The sequence below is a fragment of the Heterocephalus glaber genome, unplaced genomic scaffold, assembly GCF_053883595.1.
Source record: "Heterocephalus glaber isolate CG9 unplaced genomic scaffold, H.glaber_assembly_v1.0 deba00001442, whole genome shotgun sequence".
Lineage (NCBI taxonomy): Eukaryota > Metazoa > Chordata > Mammalia > Rodentia > Bathyergidae > Heterocephalus > Heterocephalus glaber.
Window position 1 is genome coordinate 6,130,498 of NW_028258296.1, and position 18,069 is coordinate 6,148,566.

Here is an 18,069-nt window from a genome sequence, read left to right on the forward strand (position 1 = left end):
CAATTTTCATAATCTTTCCATGTGGATTTTTTCAACTCTTAAAACACATAGTAGTACCCTGATTATCAGGGAAAGCCTCAAATGCCATATTTGATAACACTTGGCAAAATCTAAAGTACAGTAAAAAAGGAGATTGCTGTAATTATAAATTTCACTTACTGCTTCAAAGTTTCAATTTGAAATTATATTTAATTACCCAGCCATAGGGCCGCATCTTCCCTCTGGCCTGTTTCATGAGTGAGGCATAAGAAGGCTCTGACAACTCCACATGCTTAAAGCAGGGTTGCAAACTCATGACACATGGAGCCTATCCAGTCTAGCTGGGCCCACACAATAGCAGGCCAACACTGATGGTACCTCAATGTTAAGAAATCAGAGATTTTTTATTAAAAGCACAATTTCTGGTTTCTCTTGAAGTACAGAAGATTTAGCACCTTCAGCCTACATTCCCCCATGGCAACGACAACATAGCAACTGCTTCTTTAAGAGGTGGGAGCCCTCCAGGTTCCCACATTTCCCATTACTTCCCATTGTGCTACACCCGCCCACTTGATTCATGCCTGTTATTTTCTGGGATCTTTATACAAGGCTAATATGCAATAAACTTAGCTATAAAAGCCAAGAACCAGCCAATTAGAAAGAACATCGGTCATGGGGTGGTGAAGCAGGACTGTGGGGCACGTTCTACTGAGGCCAGACGTTGCTTCTTTAAGAGCTGCCATATGGGGTGATGCAAAAGATTTTAGGAATAGGGCCAGGGTGGCCACGGTGGCAGTAGCGACATGCTGGGGACTCAGAGGAGGGGTTTGTTATCAAGTGTTAGAGAAGGATTCCAACATTTTGATAACAGGTATTCATTTCCTTGGTGTACACAGCTCTGATTATCAACATTGCTGTAAAATTTGCCTTTTTGTTCTAGAATGGATTCAATCAAGAATAAGGACTAAGTATAGAAATGACTGGGAACCTAAATTCAGAAAACTTTTTCAAGTTCCCCAGAAAGATGGCCAGAACACAGAGGATCAAAAGAAATAGTTGCTTATTCCAGGAAAGCTGCCTGGTCTCCCATTCTGTCCACACCCAGCCTTTTGGCCAAACAAGAGAGAAATTTTTTCTAGTCTAGGGCCTCTGTGCCCTCTTTCCCTCTGACTGGTCCATGTCAGCCTGGTTCCTCTTGCTGCAAGTGTAGGTGACGTCAGAGCAGGGCAGGAGCTCAGGGAAACTGCTTGACAGCTTCTGATCTCTTAGAGATAAAACAGCACAAATTTATGACATGTCTTAATGAATTATAATGGGTTTAGTATCCAAAATGATAGCCCCTTTTCCAAAGTTCGTCATGAAATACCCACTTCTGGTTTATCAGTTGTTTCATCTTGCCATCCACAGAAAAGCTAAGTATGCAATTTCATTTATGAGTGAGACCATTCTCTCCCATGATCTTTTTTGAAGATTTTGTGCTTGTGGCAGAAGAAATGAGTTTTTTAAAAAATGTCAATTTTATGATTCCTCAAATACCATATTTCTTTGAGGTTTCCATTTTTAGATAGAGTAGAATGTGTCATTTAAACAGAATAGTCTATTTTATGATGAAAAATATATGATGTTAAGATGGAAAAAGGAGCAATAATTCAATCGTACAGCATGACTTGGGCCAGAGAAGAGGAACAGGATTGTTGGAAGGCTCTAGAGCCACTAGGTACCTATCCTTACTTCGGTTCCTCAAGCCAGGCACCGATAAGTGGCAATTTGCTGTCTGAGAACTACACAGCCTTAAGGCGTCGAACTCATTCGGTCTTTGTGGGAGAAGATGAACTTGTAATATCTCCCTGGGAGGCTCCTAAAAGTACAAAGCTTGGGGGAGTTGCTGGAAAATTACAGTAAAGAAGTTGTATAATATGACATGTTCTGAACTAATTTAGTCTCCATAGGATCAAGGAAATTAGCTAGTGAATTAAACCCACCACTCCAGATTTTTAAAAAAATAGTTGCTTGATAAAGGTTTCGTGCTGACTTACTTACTAGGCTAGCACAACTGCTCTACATGCCATTGTATATGCGATATTTCTCCATATTAACTGAGTCTTCATGTCATGCTGAGGAAAATAAAATGAATAAATAACCCTACAAATCCGTAATATTTCATTATTTTGTCTTTTTTCTTCTATTTCTCTAACCTCTGCCTCTTTTCTTCCCAAACAGGATATCTCATGTCACTTTCAAAAACCTACAGGGCAGGTGTAATTATTACTATTTTTATTTTTCCAGTTGAAGAAATTGAGGCCAAAGAATCTGAAATTAAAAGGCTCGACCCTAGCATCTGTACCCAGTTCTATATTACACTGTATCTCCTTTTATTCCAGTTTTAGTTGTTTCTTTACAATCATCCTGAAAAGAAATTGGGTGGAAAAAAATCTTAGTTTTTTACCTGTGGTCTCCATTCTGTTTTTTTTCAATTGCATTCCTCTCTTCTTTCCACATGGACTTCCTTAATTCATAGGCTAGGTAGAATAGAAAAATAAATCTTATGCTTAACGGGATGACAAGAAACTCAAATTTAGGCATTAAAAAGAGTGAACTAAAGAATATTACAATATTTCATTCTAGACAGTAAAGTGTGGTACATGGGCAGACAAATATATTCCCAGGATGTTTTATTATTAATTGGATACACTTGCCAGTGAGCTCCTACCAGGAGCAAGATATTCTATTGGGAATATGGAGGTAAAACAATGATTGGCATAGTTTGTCTCTTTGAGGAGTGTCTTCACAAAGGAAATCCTGACCTATAGTATGAGGCTAGTTAAAACAGAGTTGTAATTGAGATACAATAAATGCAGAGGGGAAGTGTAGAGGTGAGAGGGGATTCATTCTCATTGGAGTTAACTGGGAAGCATTTAACAAGAATGTGGCATTTGAAATTTCCCCTAAAAGATAAATAAAAATATTGCATGAAATGGAAAATATAAAAAAGTTGTTTTGGTCTGGCTGGAGCACAGAAGGGTTCCTAAAGGGCATAACAGAAGATACTAGTGGCAAATATATTGAGGTCAGATTCTGAAGATACACATTAAGAGTCTTGATTGCTATCCAGAGACAATTAGGATTTGCTGATTTTTTTATGTTGAAAAATAAGATAATTTGACCCCTGCAAAAATAATTCTGGCAGTGCATGAAGGATGTACTGGAGTGAGTCTGTGAACAAGGAGGTGAGTCAGAAGGCCATTGTCCTTGTTGGGTTAGAGATGAGCGATGATATATTACTGCAGCTATCCAGTGCCGTGTAATAGATTACCCTAACATTTAGTGGTTACAAACAGCAAGCGTGTATTTTCTTACAGGTTTCCTAGGTCAGGAATTCCAGGGTGGCTTAGCTGGGTGCCTGTGGGCCTCAGATTTCTAATGAGGTTGAAATCAAATTTTGGGCCTGGGCTGCAGTCTTTGTGTAAGGCTTGACTCAGAGAGAACCCACTTCTGAGTTCATTCACGGGGTCCTGTGCAGGTCTCAGGTCTTTGGAGGCAGCAGTTTGGAAACCTTAATGCCTTGCCTTGCCTGTTGAGTTTCTCCATAGGACAACTCACAGCATGGCTGAGACAGCCCTTGGGGCAAGAGAGGGTGCCTAAAATACAAACTACAGGTTTTTCCTGACTTAATCTTAGAAGTAGACTCATCAATTTTGCCATATTCTTTTCATTTGAAGCAAGATACCAGGTCTAGCTTATTATTTAAGACAAGATTAAACAAGGAATGAAAACCGTGAATACAATCCCCAAATGAGTATCTTGACATCCTCAGAATGTGGCCGTATTTTGTGACAGGGCTTTTAAAGAGTAACTAAGGTACAGTGAGGTCGTATGAGTGGGTCTTAATTCAGCATGGCTGGTGGTCTGTGAGAAGAGGGAATCAGGGCACAGGCCCATAGAGAGGAGCACTCCATAAAAACACAAAGACTGCCACTGACTACCATGGAAAGAGGCCTCAGATTCTGAATGATATCTGTGATGCCTTGATCTCAGATGTGTAACCTCCAGCACTGCAAGGAAATAAATTTGTGTGGCAGCCCTGGAAAATGAATGGAGTATGGAGGTCTAAACGTGAGTGGTGAGAAGGGAAATGGAAAGCAGGGGAGAGTTACGAGTAGCACCCAACAACTGCACTGTTAATTTTTAGATAGGAACGTGGCGACTCCCCTGAAACAAGAAGAGCTCTTAAGTATAAATCAGCTTAAGCAAAACTACTTTTCTTTGCTTACTGATTGAGTTCTTTATTGGTTTAATGAAGGATACAGACCCGATAGAGCAGAGGCAGTGCAACTTGGTTCCTGCTGCACATTTAACATCTTCAGTCCCAGGAGGAGTTCTCCAGAAGTAGACACTGCACAGAGTTTGAAGCAAGATTTAGGGATCAGCAGAAGTGAAAGGGAGGAAGCTGGAGTGGGCAGAGGGTAAGGTCCAGCTATGATTCAGGACCACTGTCCTGAGGAGTTTGGAGGAAAGCATTGCCTGTGTAAGTCCTGTAGAACACCCTGCAGAGGAGACTGGACAAGGTGGCCCTGCAGCTGAGACACACCCTGGAGGAACCAAAAGTTGGAGCTGTCTGCAGTCTACTGACAGCTCTTCCTGCGCTGGGCAGCCAGCCCTTCCTTTAAAAGGGTCAGGTGATGGATCTCCAGGTTAATCAAACCTTCCTCAACACCAGCCCACACGCAGTTAGAATAACAGTTAGCATGTGACAAAAGCTGATTATTTGCTAGTCACAACGCTGTGGTCTATGATTGGATTTTATTTGTTCTCAATAAAGCTTTATGAGGACATCTTATTGCTAGTTTCACTACATGTATAAAAGACCTTGAGATTTAGAGAAGTGAAGTTTATCCTGTGCAGCCATTCCATGAGTGGCAGACCAGGAAATAAAATCTGATTCTCTTTACTCTATGGTCCATGGCTTGACTACTCAGCTATACTCCTCACTGGCTAATGGATGGTGTTAGACTTAAAGCATTTCTTAAATGAGGTCCTGCAGGATATTTTCTTCACATGTCTATGCTGTCAAACAACACTTCTAATGAAGGCATTAGCAGACATGCTTGTCAAATTAATAGATGACAATTACCGGAAAGGAAAAATACTTTAGACACAAAAATCAAAGGCATTCCTAGGAGCAATGATGTTTAAAATTATCAGGATGAAACTTAGGAGGGATTTACATTAAATTTTATGCTTAGGTTCTACATTTCCATGCACAAATTCTAAATGAGGAAAATCTGACTTAGCAACAGTTTGTGTGAGAAAAAAACTGGAGAGGATTTGACTGGCTCCAGGGAAATGCAGTGAAGCAGCAAAAGATTAAGTATGGTTATCAGTTAGACCAGACTCTAGATCTTGGTTCCAACATGAAACACATGGATGGATACTTTTACTCTCTAAGACTAGATTTTTTTCATCTAAATTAGAAATAGTAATACCATTCATCTTGACTACCTCAGACACTTCTTAAGAATATTTTGGGGAAAATATGTAAAAAGACATAGACTATCATATAGAATATAAGAGCAAACTTTGCTGTTATTTTTGATGCATGCTGTCTCATATCAGATACATAGCAGGTGGGCAACATGATGTACAGCAAGGTGGCTCAAGAGGATACCTAAATGGCATGGGCTACGTCCATCCCAGCCCCTTTTTGAGATGGACATCTGGCTCTGATTGGGACAACAGTTTCAAATTTATTGACTCAAAAAATCAGGATCCCTGTATGACTGTGGTACAATATTTAGGTATATTTCTGTGGAGAGCCAATAAGAGGAGGAACAACTACAGATTCCAGGAAGGCTGAGAGGAGCAAAACAAAAAGTTAATAAAAAATTTCAAAGAGTTTATGGTTAATGTTTAAGGCTACTTTCTACCAAATGCTTTCTGAGCATGAAGTTTGTTATAATCAATTTTTCTTTTCTCTTCTCAGTCCTCTTGTGATCTGTAGCTATTTTTCCTCTTATTAGATTTTCAGGAAAGCTCATATAAACGGAGAAAGAATAAAGCAAAAGACAGTGTTGACTATCAACAATATACTAATCATTGTTGTACAACGGTCTACAAATATTTAGTCTTACCATTGTCTTCACTTTGCAGCTGGAAAGACTGAGGCTTTGTTTACATAAACATCTTATAAACAGATAAGCTATGCAGTTAGTAATTAGTGGGGTGGGATTGGAACCCAGGTTCAACTGCAGTGCTCTACCCTGAACACCCTTCCCTCTCCATCATCAAGACAACATGGAGACAAATTCTCAGTGTTGGTGTCACTCTGGGCATTGTCAGGGAGAGCAGAGCGTTACTCACAGCAGTATTGCTAAAGGTAGTGATGACAGTGTTTGCCATGAGCAGTACTTTCTGTAGAATGAGGCAAAGTTTTAATGGCATGTGACAACCTCTCCTTCCACCCTTCTTACACCCATGACTTTGTGGGACTCCAGAGACCCGTCACCTGTAACCATTCTCAAGAAGATATTATTGAGGTCAGAGTCATTCAAATATGTGGTATCTCAAGCCTAGCACCAAGAAATCAGTTATAATAACTATTGATGTAGGTACAGGACCTCTGGGACCCCCTGAAGTGCAGCCATATTCATCAGGCTCTATCACTTCACCCTTTCACCTGCACCATAAAGTCCAGTACTGGAACAAAAACACTGGAGTCAGTTTGCACACAGGGTTTAATAGCAGAGCGTATTCAACTTAGATTCCTAGATCAGATCCCCAGGGACTGTGTGGTGACATAGACAGCCTGTATGTCACCAGCCAGTCAGCAATTTAAATATTCTCACATGGAATTGGGCCCTGCTGACACCCATCTACCCAGAACGTTACTTCTATCTGTAGATGCTCCCCCAACAAACTGCCACCCCCAAGAGTGCATTAAACCCTGAGAGTCCTAGCTCAGTTCTCCAACGATAGCCTCATCAGAAGAGGACTGTAAAATGCTCTAAGATAAAAGGGAATGTTATATGTCACTGAATGGCACTATCTACAGGTACAGAAACATGGCCTAGTACAGAGCTGTAAAAGCTCTCTCCTGAGCTTCAAAGGAAGAAAATTCAGGCTCGGCAGGACTGAAATATTTGCTCACCTCAGACCTCTGCTCCTTACTCTGCATACTCAGAAAGCACACCCCTCTACCTGTTTTATGTCCGCCCCATATGATATTTGTGAAAATACCCTGCAGATGTGAAGTGCTGTTTAACACTTTTGAGTTGTTCTTTATTTTCACTATCCCCCTCTCTGGTCAGGAGCAAAGTGGTATGGTACTGGAACTGGACCTTTCCTAGAGAAAGAGCGCTTCTCTCTCTGACTGCCTCCAAAAGCCCTCTGAAAGAGTTTAACTGTGAGAGGGAAGGGTACAGTTACTCTGAGACCTCCAGAGAGATTCTGGGCAAGTGACATAACTGAAGCTCATTGGAACAGATCTAAGTAGGAACTCAGATTCCCTCTCCTGCTTCTAAGGAATGTGGTGTCAATGTAGCTTATTAAAATGAGCAAACCAACAGAAAGTTGCTGTATTCTGGAATTATTACTTTGTGCATCAGCATAAACTATGCTCTTGAGCCATGGTATTCTTTTAGTTTTTTAAACTTATATGGCAGCAAGTTTCTCTTTGACAGAAAGAGCCCTTGGTGCCTGGAGAACACAGAGTGAATGAGGAATTATGAATTAGCAGTCAACTGGAAATGAGCCACCAGGGAGTAAGTACAGTGATCCACAAAGAGACCTCTAACACTCCTCCTGACCTCCGCCTGAGGTAAGTAATCCGGAGCCCCACCAACTAGAACACTTAAGTGAACAGACTGCCTTACAGACTTCCTTACAGACTTCCTTACAATCTTCATTTTTGTTGAATAAAAAGACTCCCTCCCTCCCTCCTTCTTTCCCTTCTTCCCTCCCTCCACTATTCTAACTCAATTTTCTATTATGCTTTCCTACAATTGGCTGATTGATCCTTTGTATCTTGTTTTTATTTTGTTGATGGATCATTTTGATCTTCATTGCTGAATCTTTCATCTTTGAAATCTCTCAATCTTAGAGGACTCTAGGGTAATTTAATCACCACTGCTTATACTCACACATTAGGCGATCTCATCTGGCCCAAGATTAAGAACTATCAAAGTGTGGTAATGATTCTCAATATATAACTGCAACTGTGGACTCTTCCACTGATACTGATACATCTAAACATAGGTCTAACTGCCTACTTCCTACTTTAATTAAAAATTAAATTCCTGATGTCACTCCCATCTCAAACCTGCTCCTTCTGTATTTTCCTTATCACAGTAAATGACATTTCTATTTATTCAGTTACCTCTGCCAAAATTTGGCATCAACTGATTCTACCATCAACTGATTTCTTTCATTCATATCTCACATCAGTTCCAACAACAAGCTCTATCAGCCTTCCTTTCAAAGGACATTTTGAATATTTGTTGCTTGGCTTCCCATGAGTACGCTGTATGCAAATCTCTTAGCTGGATGTGGCCCCGAATTCATCTCTGTGCTTCCTCTCTAAGCCTTTTAGTCTGTTCTCTACACAGCAGTCACTGATTCTTTTCGGACCTATTGAGTGATGTGACTTCACTTTTCAAAGGTTCTGATGGATTCCTGACCCACCGAATACAAACTGAAGGTCTTCACCACAGGTTACCATCCCCTCTGTGGTCTCAGTGTTCCATTTATACTCCCTTTGATTTTTCTCCTCTGGCCCCACCATGCTGGGCCTCTGAGGGCTGTTGTAAACATAACGAGATTACAGCACCTCAAAGCTTTGCATGTGCTTTTCCCTTTACCAGTGCGTATCCACGTGGGCCTCTTTCTTGCTTAATTTCAGTCTCTGATCACATTTCATTTCAACAGACAGGACTTTCTTGACCACATATTTAAATTAGGATCTCTAGCACTCATTCTTTTTCTCCATGCTTTGCCTTATTTTTCTTTATAGCCTTTATCCTATATTCTTCATTTTATCCCCAAATGCTTTTATTACTTTATAAACTTACACACTGAATTTTAAATTGACACATGAATAGTTGTACATGTTTTGGGATACCATGTGATGTTTTTAACATATGCCTATATTGTGGAGTGAGCCAACCAGGGTAATTATGGTATCCATGCCCTCAAACACTCTGTGATGGGAATATTCAAAATCCTCTCCTAGAAATTCTGAAATACACAGTACATTATCATTAGCTATACTTGCTGTATGGTGCCATAGAGCTCCACAACTTGTTTCTAATTGTAATTTTTTAACCATTGATCATCCTTTGCCCACCCACCCTCACTCTCCTTTTGTCTCTTGTAACCTCTATTCTGTTCCCTGCTTCCGTGAGATCACTATGTTTAGATTCCACATATCAGTGAAATCTTGTGGAACCTATCTGTTTGAGTCCGTCTTATTTTGCTTAACATATCCCTTCTAGTTTTATGTATGTTGATGCAAACAACAGGATTTCATTCATTTTATGGTTGAATAATATTCTATTATGTATGTATAGCACATTTTCCTTCATTTTGGAGACGTAGGTTGGCTCCACGTTTTGGCTATTGGGAATCATGCTGTAATAAACATTCTGATATACTCACTCAACTTTCTTTGGATATGTACCAGTGGTGGGCTTGGTGAGACAAATGGTGCTTCTATTGTTATTTTTTAAGGAACCTCCAAACTGTTTTCCATAATGGCTACACTAATTTGCTTCCTCATCAACCACGTGGAAAGGTTCTGTTTGCTCCACATCCTTGCCAACCTTGTTACTTTTTGCCCATGTCCAGAATTTTTTCAATTATTCCAGATTTTCTCAGAATTTTAGGGGATTTGATAAGCTTCCTGCATAGAGATGGCTGTATTTTTCCCAAGTTAAGGGAAGTTTTCTGGTATTACATCATTGGATAAATGTTCTATGCCCTTAACCTTCATCTTGCTTCTCAGAGGTACAATACATGTCCATTTAATGGTGTCATTTCTGTTAATTTCACAAAGCTGGATGTCCATATCATCTACAAGACTTAGGAAATTTTCCAGTATTATTTTACTAGATAATATTTCTTTGCCTTTCTCCTCACTGTGCAGCTTTCCTAATATTTGCCTAATGATGATCCTGAGCTCCATAAGTATTTTTAGCAGCTTTCATTTGTACTTTTCTTCTGACTGGGTCATTTCAAAAGCCCTGTCTTCAAGCTCAGAATTTTCTTCTGTTTGATTAAATCTGCTATTGAAGCTCCCAATGGTAATTTTTAATTTCACTCATTGACTTCTTCAGTTCCAAGATTTTTGTTTGGTTCTTTTTAAAAATGCTGGTCCTCTGAATTTCTCATTCACATCATGAATTATTTTTATAATTTTGCTGAATGGTCTTTGTGTATTCTCTTGTATATCACTAAATTTTACAAGTATTTTTGCTTAGAATTCCTTTTCAGGCAACTTGTATATTTCCATATTTATTGTGGTTATTGGTGTTGAAATCGTACCTTGCTTACTGGATGTGCCTATGTCCCGGCATTGGTATCCGTGCACCTGGTGGGATGGAGCCTGTGCCAATGTTACAGAGTGAGTTTTGCAAGGAAAAGCTACTCCTGTAGGCATATCTTTGCGTGCTGGCTGGGTAGAGTGTGTGCTTTCGTTACAGTAGTATAGTCTCCATGTAGTTTTTCCAGCTGTAGTCATAGTCAGCCATGCTCATGGATGCCTGTGTGGCTTAGCCTGCAGAAGTTTGTGTGGTCACTCTGCTGGCTCAGCTTGGGGCTCCCCTGGGATCAGTACATGTGCAAGGTGAGTCTATATGCTCTGTGCATGTCTGGTCTCAGCAGCTTTTCTGCTGGGCAGGACCACTTATCCATCAAGGTTAAGGAGACCAAGTGGGCTCCAGTGCCTGGACACTGGGCCTAAGTTTTGAGAGGATGGGCTTGGGCCACTGCAGTCATCAGGGAATGGACGGTGGAACACTTCCTTCACAGTGCTCCTAGGGAGATGGGACTGAAGCACTTTGGCTGGAAATAGTGCCCTCATGTGTGTGAACATGGTACAAGGTCTGCACAGCCTCCACGATGGAGAGACACAGTCCCCAGTAGCTCCCAGAACACAGTGCACATTGGCAGCATCTCTAGTTTCAAGATAGCACCATGTTGTAACTTTAGCCTTGGGGGGAAAGAAGCTTAACGTGATCTGCTTTCCTGGGAATAGTATAGCCATTCTGGCTCTAGGAAGTTTTCTAAACTGGATCAGACCCTGCAGGCACTACAGGATCCTCCAGTGGCAAACACTACTACAGGTGTCCCCAGCATTAATGGGAATCTATGGAGTCTTCCTGCTTAACTTTCCCCTGCAGGATGAACTGCTCTCTGCTCTGGGCTGATCCCAACTGTGAGAGGCAGGGTGCTTCATTCTTTCCTGGAGAAATCCTTATTTTGCTGGTTCACAGGCTCTCTAGCACCCCCCTAATGGACTTCAACATTCTCCTTGAAATATTCATGTCCAAATACTTGTTTTGGTTCCTTACGTTTATAGGCAATATGGGTATTAGGCACCTCTACTGAGCCATTTTTCATGAGTGCTCTTAGTGTTGTCATTTCTATTTCCACTAGTATTTATTTTTTAATTTCCTATCTCCAGTCCCTAAAATGTCAGCTCTCTGGGTTAGGACATTTATTCATTCTGCAACCTTTCATTCATTCTTTCATCCATTCATTAAATATTAGATATTTGACAATTTGAGGCAAAATAAAATGCATCATTGTGCAATATATAATATGTTCTGTGCTAGATTTTGTGGATTCATTAGTGAGTCAACAAAAATCAGTTGCAGGTGGCTCTGTAGGTACAGACCTTGAAGATAATGAACTTCATTTATTCCCCCAAAGAAAGATCCAAAAGAGACAGGAAAAGGTATGTCACTTCACTCCAGGTACTTTTTAGTCCAAAGGCTTGTGACACAGAGACTGGAGAGGTAAAATATGGTGGATGAACATCATGCAGAACTATGCAACATTAGCAACAGTGGGCTGTTGCACAGAGCAACATGGACAAGCCTCAAATGCACAATGCTGAGTAAAAAGAACAAGATAGTAGATAAAATAACTTTTACGTGAATTTAAAATACACGTGGAAAAGAATACTGCTATGTTTTTTTCAAGAGGAAATAAAGAGAATAATATGTGCTAAGCACATTAGAATGCTGCTGTGGTGGACAGGATGAGAACAGGACAGGAAGGAAAAGGCAAGGAAATGAATCAGGAAGCGAATGAACAAATGAATACATAGGCCTAAAAGAACAACACTCATCGGACCAATAATACTAATATGTTATAATTAAGTTAATCAGCATCCCAAGTCTTCTCGTGTCTGAGATGAGCAGGGCTCTTTGAGCAGCTCCCTGTGTGTATGACACTTTTCAGAAGCTACAGCCTCCCGGATCATCTATTCTAAGTGCACTTCATCCTTTTTGCATTTTTGTCTAATATCCTAGTATACTTTTCAGTTTTCCTGTAGCCATGAGTGGAACAATAATTACTAATATTCAAAAATGTCATTGAGAACCTGGGAGATTCTAAATTTGAATATAAGGATTTGATTGCATTTTATATTCTCCATTTACTAAGGCAAGGGAATGGCTACTAAAATATTAATTAAAAAATTCAATTAGCTACATACTTTGAGCTTTCCAGTTGACTGATATTTTATAGTATGTGACTTAAATAAAGTTACAGAGCACACCCAACCATTGCTGACAGCAGTAAAAGTGAATTATGTAGTGACCCAGACCACCGAATATTGATTTCTTACAAGACAGTGAAGTGGCTCAGAGTAGTGTATTTGGACTCAGCCAGTACTATCCTGTTTCTTCCACTTGATGCTCACATGGTTGGACCATTTTTACATCCTCACCTTAGTTCAATGTCTTTAGTTTTTTGAAGGAAGGTAACATCCCTGTTTGTAGGATCCCTGTAAGGATTAGGTGAGTTATTTCATGTGAAATGCATAGAACAGTCCTTAGTATCTGATGCTTATGTGATGAATGTTGTTTCTATCCAATATTCTTTTACTTTTCATGTATTCAGATTTCGCTGTCAGGTATGTGTTAGGTACTGAAAGAAAATACCAAGAGATTATTTTTTTCTTTGACATTCTAATAATCTAATAACTGAATACAATTTCAGCTTTTTTGATTCCCAAAAGTCTCCAAATCTGAGGTCTACTGATCCTTGCTGTAAAGTGAAGGAAGTAAAGGTATGACTTCTACTGAAATAAAGTTGTCACTTTAAAAGGAATTTATTCCACAAATATTTATTAAATGCTCATATGCTATATAGAGATAGTATGCTATAGAGATGCTGAAATGAACACAGATTTTATTCCTGCCCTTGTGGAGCTCGTATTCCAATAAAGTAGACTTTAAAAAACAAAAATAATACAGTACAATAAATGATACAATAGAGGTAGGTTGAAATTACAGTGGTGACACAAAAGGAAGTTGGATTCTCCTTGAATAGAGCAGGAGAATTTTCATAGAGAGGTGCTGATTCTGAGCCTGCATGGATGCATGGAATTTTCTGGGTGGAAAGAATGGTGAGGGCACTTGATATAAAGAATATAGAGCCCACCAAGGTGTGGAGGGTTGGCTACATAGGGCATCTGAAGGACTGTAGGTCTGCTTTATCAGAACTTTGGGTGGGGAAGACAAGGAGAAGACCTTGTATAACAAGCTAAGAACTTTGGCTCTCTCTAGAGAGTTCATGAAGTCACTAAGGGGTGTTAAACAGAGAGTAACAATGCAAGAGTGCTCACAGGAGCCTAATCTAGTAATATTGTAAAGCAATGAGGAGACAGGTTATAAGGAGACAGGTTTGTATAGTCCTTTCAGTAAGAGCAATGAAAATGCAACAGCAGTGATGTATCACCAAGGTGGAGGTAGTAAAATCGATAATCTAGAACTAAGACAGGAGGAGAGGAATGAACTGAGAAGACCTAGGAAACAAAGGTTCTGAAGTTAAAGTAAGGAATATAGGCAGGAGAGTAGGCTGTGGGGAGAACAATTGTTTGAAGATACACACACTGGTGACTATGGAACAAGTGCGGTGCAGTAAGGAAACAGATTGAGAAGTTTGGGTTAAAGATGAAGACTTAGGAATCATTGAACTGGAATTACTGAAGGGTGAGAAGTGGTATAGTGATTACAAGAATAACAATGAAAAAGCCTGATAAATAACATTTAAGGAATAAATGAAGAGCTCAAAAGTAAGAGGTCTAGAAGAAACCAAAATATAAGGAACCAAGATAATGGAGCTGTTTTTATTTGTTTGTTTGTTTTTTTAAGGAAAGGTTGTCAGTAGAAATCAGGCAGAAAAAAGTCAAACAAGAAATAGCTTGTGAACTGAAATGTGGATTTCAAATTAGGATTTTAGACTTCACAGGAAAGGAATGATAAGAGCACAGAGCCAAATGCCAGCTTTTAGTTAAGGAGCAAATGGGAGATGGCAAAATGAAGATAAGAATATTCTTTCAGAAAGACTGGCTGCTAAAAGGGGAGGGCATAAGAGAGTTAGGGAAGTATATATACAAGATTGCCATTTAAAACCATCTACCATATTTCCAGAGTACAAATGTCCTCATGGTTTTATATATACCAGTCACTTAGTTCTTTGAATCTCCAAGAGGACGGACTTAATTAGTGGTTAGTAATTTTCTTTTTCCTGCCCTATTTAGAGAAAATGAAGGAAAAGGAATATAGAACACATATTGTTATACTTAGTTCTGTGATTATTCATTTAAAATATACTGAATACATATTACATTCATTCAACAAATATTTATCGGATACCAATTATGTGCTTGGCACTGTACCAGGCCTTAGGAACACAGAAGTAAAACTATATAATGGTGTAAAGTGACATTTCTAAAATGTTATATAAATAAACCCTGATTTACTAATAAGGTGGCATCTCAATCCGATATGTTATACCTGCTAAGACATAAAGAGGGTACATAATTTTGAGATATACAGTTTCTTTTCCCCTACAATTACCATGTAGTATTAATTCTTAAACCTTTCAAATATTTTATCAGAATTTTCACTAATGTGAACCTCCCAAAATTACAGTTCAGTTCTAGGGAAGCAATGGAAATTAACTTCATATGTAAAAAATAAAAATGGTATGCCCTAAGACTATCCAAAAGAAACATAAAAAGGACAACAAAATTTTAAAAGAACTTCAGATTGAAACTGGAACTGACTCTTTATTTTAAGCCTTACAGAATTTCAGTTCCAGATTTATAGGGCTTGTTTTTTCAAAGAAAACAATTTTTTAGAAAAGTATTCAGTATTACACAGAGTAATTAGGGTTGGAAGCACAGGATAGGTGTAGCTGACTTTCAAATGATTGAGAGGAAAATGTATATACACAGAGAACATGGTAGACAAAGCAAATGTGAACAACTGGTGAATCAGGGTAAAAGTCCTTTGCACTATTTCGAAAATTGTAAACTTGAAATCATATAAAAATAAAAAGATTCCCCAAAATTTTATTCAGTATTAGGGACAGTATTATGAGAATAAATTCAAAAAATTCCAATCCATCTTCTCAGAATTATAAGAAAGATAGTAAGTTTACAAAATGAAAACAGCTTGTGCTAGAAGGGCACTATACAGGTAAAGAGTAAGCCCTTGGATGCTAGAAATATTGCAAGATGTAAAATTCAACAGAAGCAAGACAGTGCAAAGTTGTCCAGGGCTGCTGATGAAATTCAGCACTTGAATGACTGTCCCTGACCTCAACTCCTTCCTCAGAGGAGTCACGTAAGTGCTCAAGTCACAGAACTGCTGTGCAAATACAGCTTTACGATACTAAATATACCACAAAACCCACTACACTTAACGAATCGGTCACATTTGGACAATATTCAAGAAAGGTCCTTAAATAAAACATCCAAGTGATTCAATAAAAAAATTTTGCACTTATGTTCATAACCTTTCAAACTATGGTATAGATAAAGCAGAGTTGCCCAGATTGCTAAGTGAATCCTGGGCTTGTGCCACTGACTGGTGACCCTTGACCCCTGAACCCGCCCTCAAATACCACCCCCAACCACCACCACCACCCACTTTGTTCCGCCTACTTGACTCATGTACTTCCGGTTCCAAACACGTATGGGCCCTTCCGCTTCCACCGGGCCTGTTTCTGGGACTACGCTTCCGCCCGGCTTGCTTCTGGAACCTTCACCTCTGGCACCTTTCACCTCTGGCCCCACCCACTTCTGGAACCTTCTGCTCCCATCTAGCCTCAATCACACTTGGCTGAGCCTCTGCCCAGACACCACGCCCACCACACCTCACCACGCCCACCACGCCTCACCACGCTCACCACGCCCACCACGCCCACGCCTACCGAGTGCGAGGCCGCTGTCAGCATGCAGTTCCGGCCGCAGCGCGATGCCACTTCCGCCTCCCTGTCCATGGCCTTGTCCTGCGGCCGCTTGGACGTGGCCCTCCAGCCCCTCTCGCGCTCCTTCCTGCGCCGGTCCTGGCAGTGGAGGGGGCTGACCGAGGAGCTCATGTGGGTATAGAACGAGGGCGGAGGAGCCTGGGTCTTCCGCGTCATCTCAAAGCCGGAGAGCGACGACTGGCGTGGCAGCCAGCACGCAGGCCGTGGAGCGCGCCTACCACCTGGAGGACACACGCTCCACCAGAGCCTGCAGGAGCTGCGCTGCCTGGCAGCCGGCAGGAGAGACCCCAGCCCGTGCCACTTGGTGGTGCGCAACTGCCTGCAGCCGCAGGCCCGGTTGCTGAAGGAGTTGAGCGACTACCTGACCAACCTGCACAGTCTGGGGACCCGGAGCGAGGGCCTGGTCAACCTCCTCTTCAGCAAGCTCAGCCTGCACGATGGGGGCAAGGAGAACTGAGCGTGGACTGTCCCGGGCCGGGCCCAGGGCTCCCCCTGGTCTCCAGGCAGGCCACGCGCTCCTCCATCACTGCTTTCATGTCCCTTCTTTGTTGCACTGTTGCTTCCAATATAAAGTTACTTGGTTCTTAACGAAAAAAGAAAAAAAGAAGTCTTGCTCCGCAACTTGTTAAAAACTTGGTGTGTATAGGATGCTGGAAATGATAAAATAATTCTGGTGAAACAGTCAGAGAAACTTTTAGACATTTTCAGTCGTTCTTTCAGCAGTCGTGATTAAATGTCTGCTATGTGACAGAACGTATAGTAAAGGAAGGGCTAGAAAATGAGTGGACAAAGTTCCGGTCCTCACATCTCATAGTAAGAAGGTGGACATACAGTGACACATGCCGCAGTACACTATGGTGAATGTTTCAGTAAAAAGCATGGATAAAATACCACAGGCTGCGGTTGTAATTCCGGCCTGGGTCTCTGGAGATTTTGCCACAGTTCAGTGGCCTATGGAACAATGAATGGGGTGTGGTACGTAGAGAAAAGGAAGGAGAGATTTTAAGTAAAAAAGAAACAATGTTTGCAAAACACTAACAGGAAATATTTGTTCAGAGGTAAATCTAGGAAGATAGGAATCCTAGGTTTCAGGACTTCTGTTTAGATATGCCCCTTCTGTATCTTAATGTGTTGTTCAGAGAAGTAAGGATCCTCGTGAACGCTAGGGAACTGAAGGCATGGGGCTCTGAGCATCATGGTGGTCCTGTCTCTGTAGATGGGGCTGGGGGCTCTCAGCTCGATGTCTACCTCTGCTTGGACTCCCATCAAAGACCTGCCCACTTTATATGCCATTAAGCATTTCAACCGAATCTTAGACCCCAAGGAAATGATGCTATTCTGTATCCGTCCCAGTAATGTCTCCTCATTCTCAGGATTATTGTAGTAGGACAGTGTGAAATGGGGTGGTGGTCAGGCTCATGAGAGTTTGCCTGAGCTTTACAGGACTAGGGTGAGCAAAAGGGTGGGGTGCTCACTGGGCTTTCTTCGGAGCTAGAAAGAGCATGTTCGAAGAAGCAAACACACCCTACAGAAAACATCGTATGAACTGAGTTGTTAAGCTGATAGAAACTCTTATATCAGCAACAAAAA

The 18,069-nt window shown here is 40.7% G+C and overlaps 1 protein-coding gene across 1 annotated transcript in view; it reads right to left on the minus strand.

Annotated features, from left to right (window-relative positions):
* Positions 1-753: 753 nt before the first annotated feature.
* LOC101715876 (uncharacterized) overlaps positions 754-18,069 on the minus strand; it is a 118,507-nt gene continuing 101,191 nt past the window's right edge. Inside the window, exons 6-8 of the mRNA XM_087212775.1 lie at positions 4,289-4,372; positions 2,426-2,498; positions 754-1,243 (exon numbers count right to left, since the gene is read on the minus strand). Coding sequence (XP_087068901.1) covers positions 1,120-1,243; positions 2,426-2,498; positions 4,289-4,372 — 281 coding nt within the window. The 3' untranslated portion in view covers positions 754-1,119. The remainder of the gene's footprint in view (positions 1,244-2,425; positions 2,499-4,288; positions 4,373-18,069) is intronic.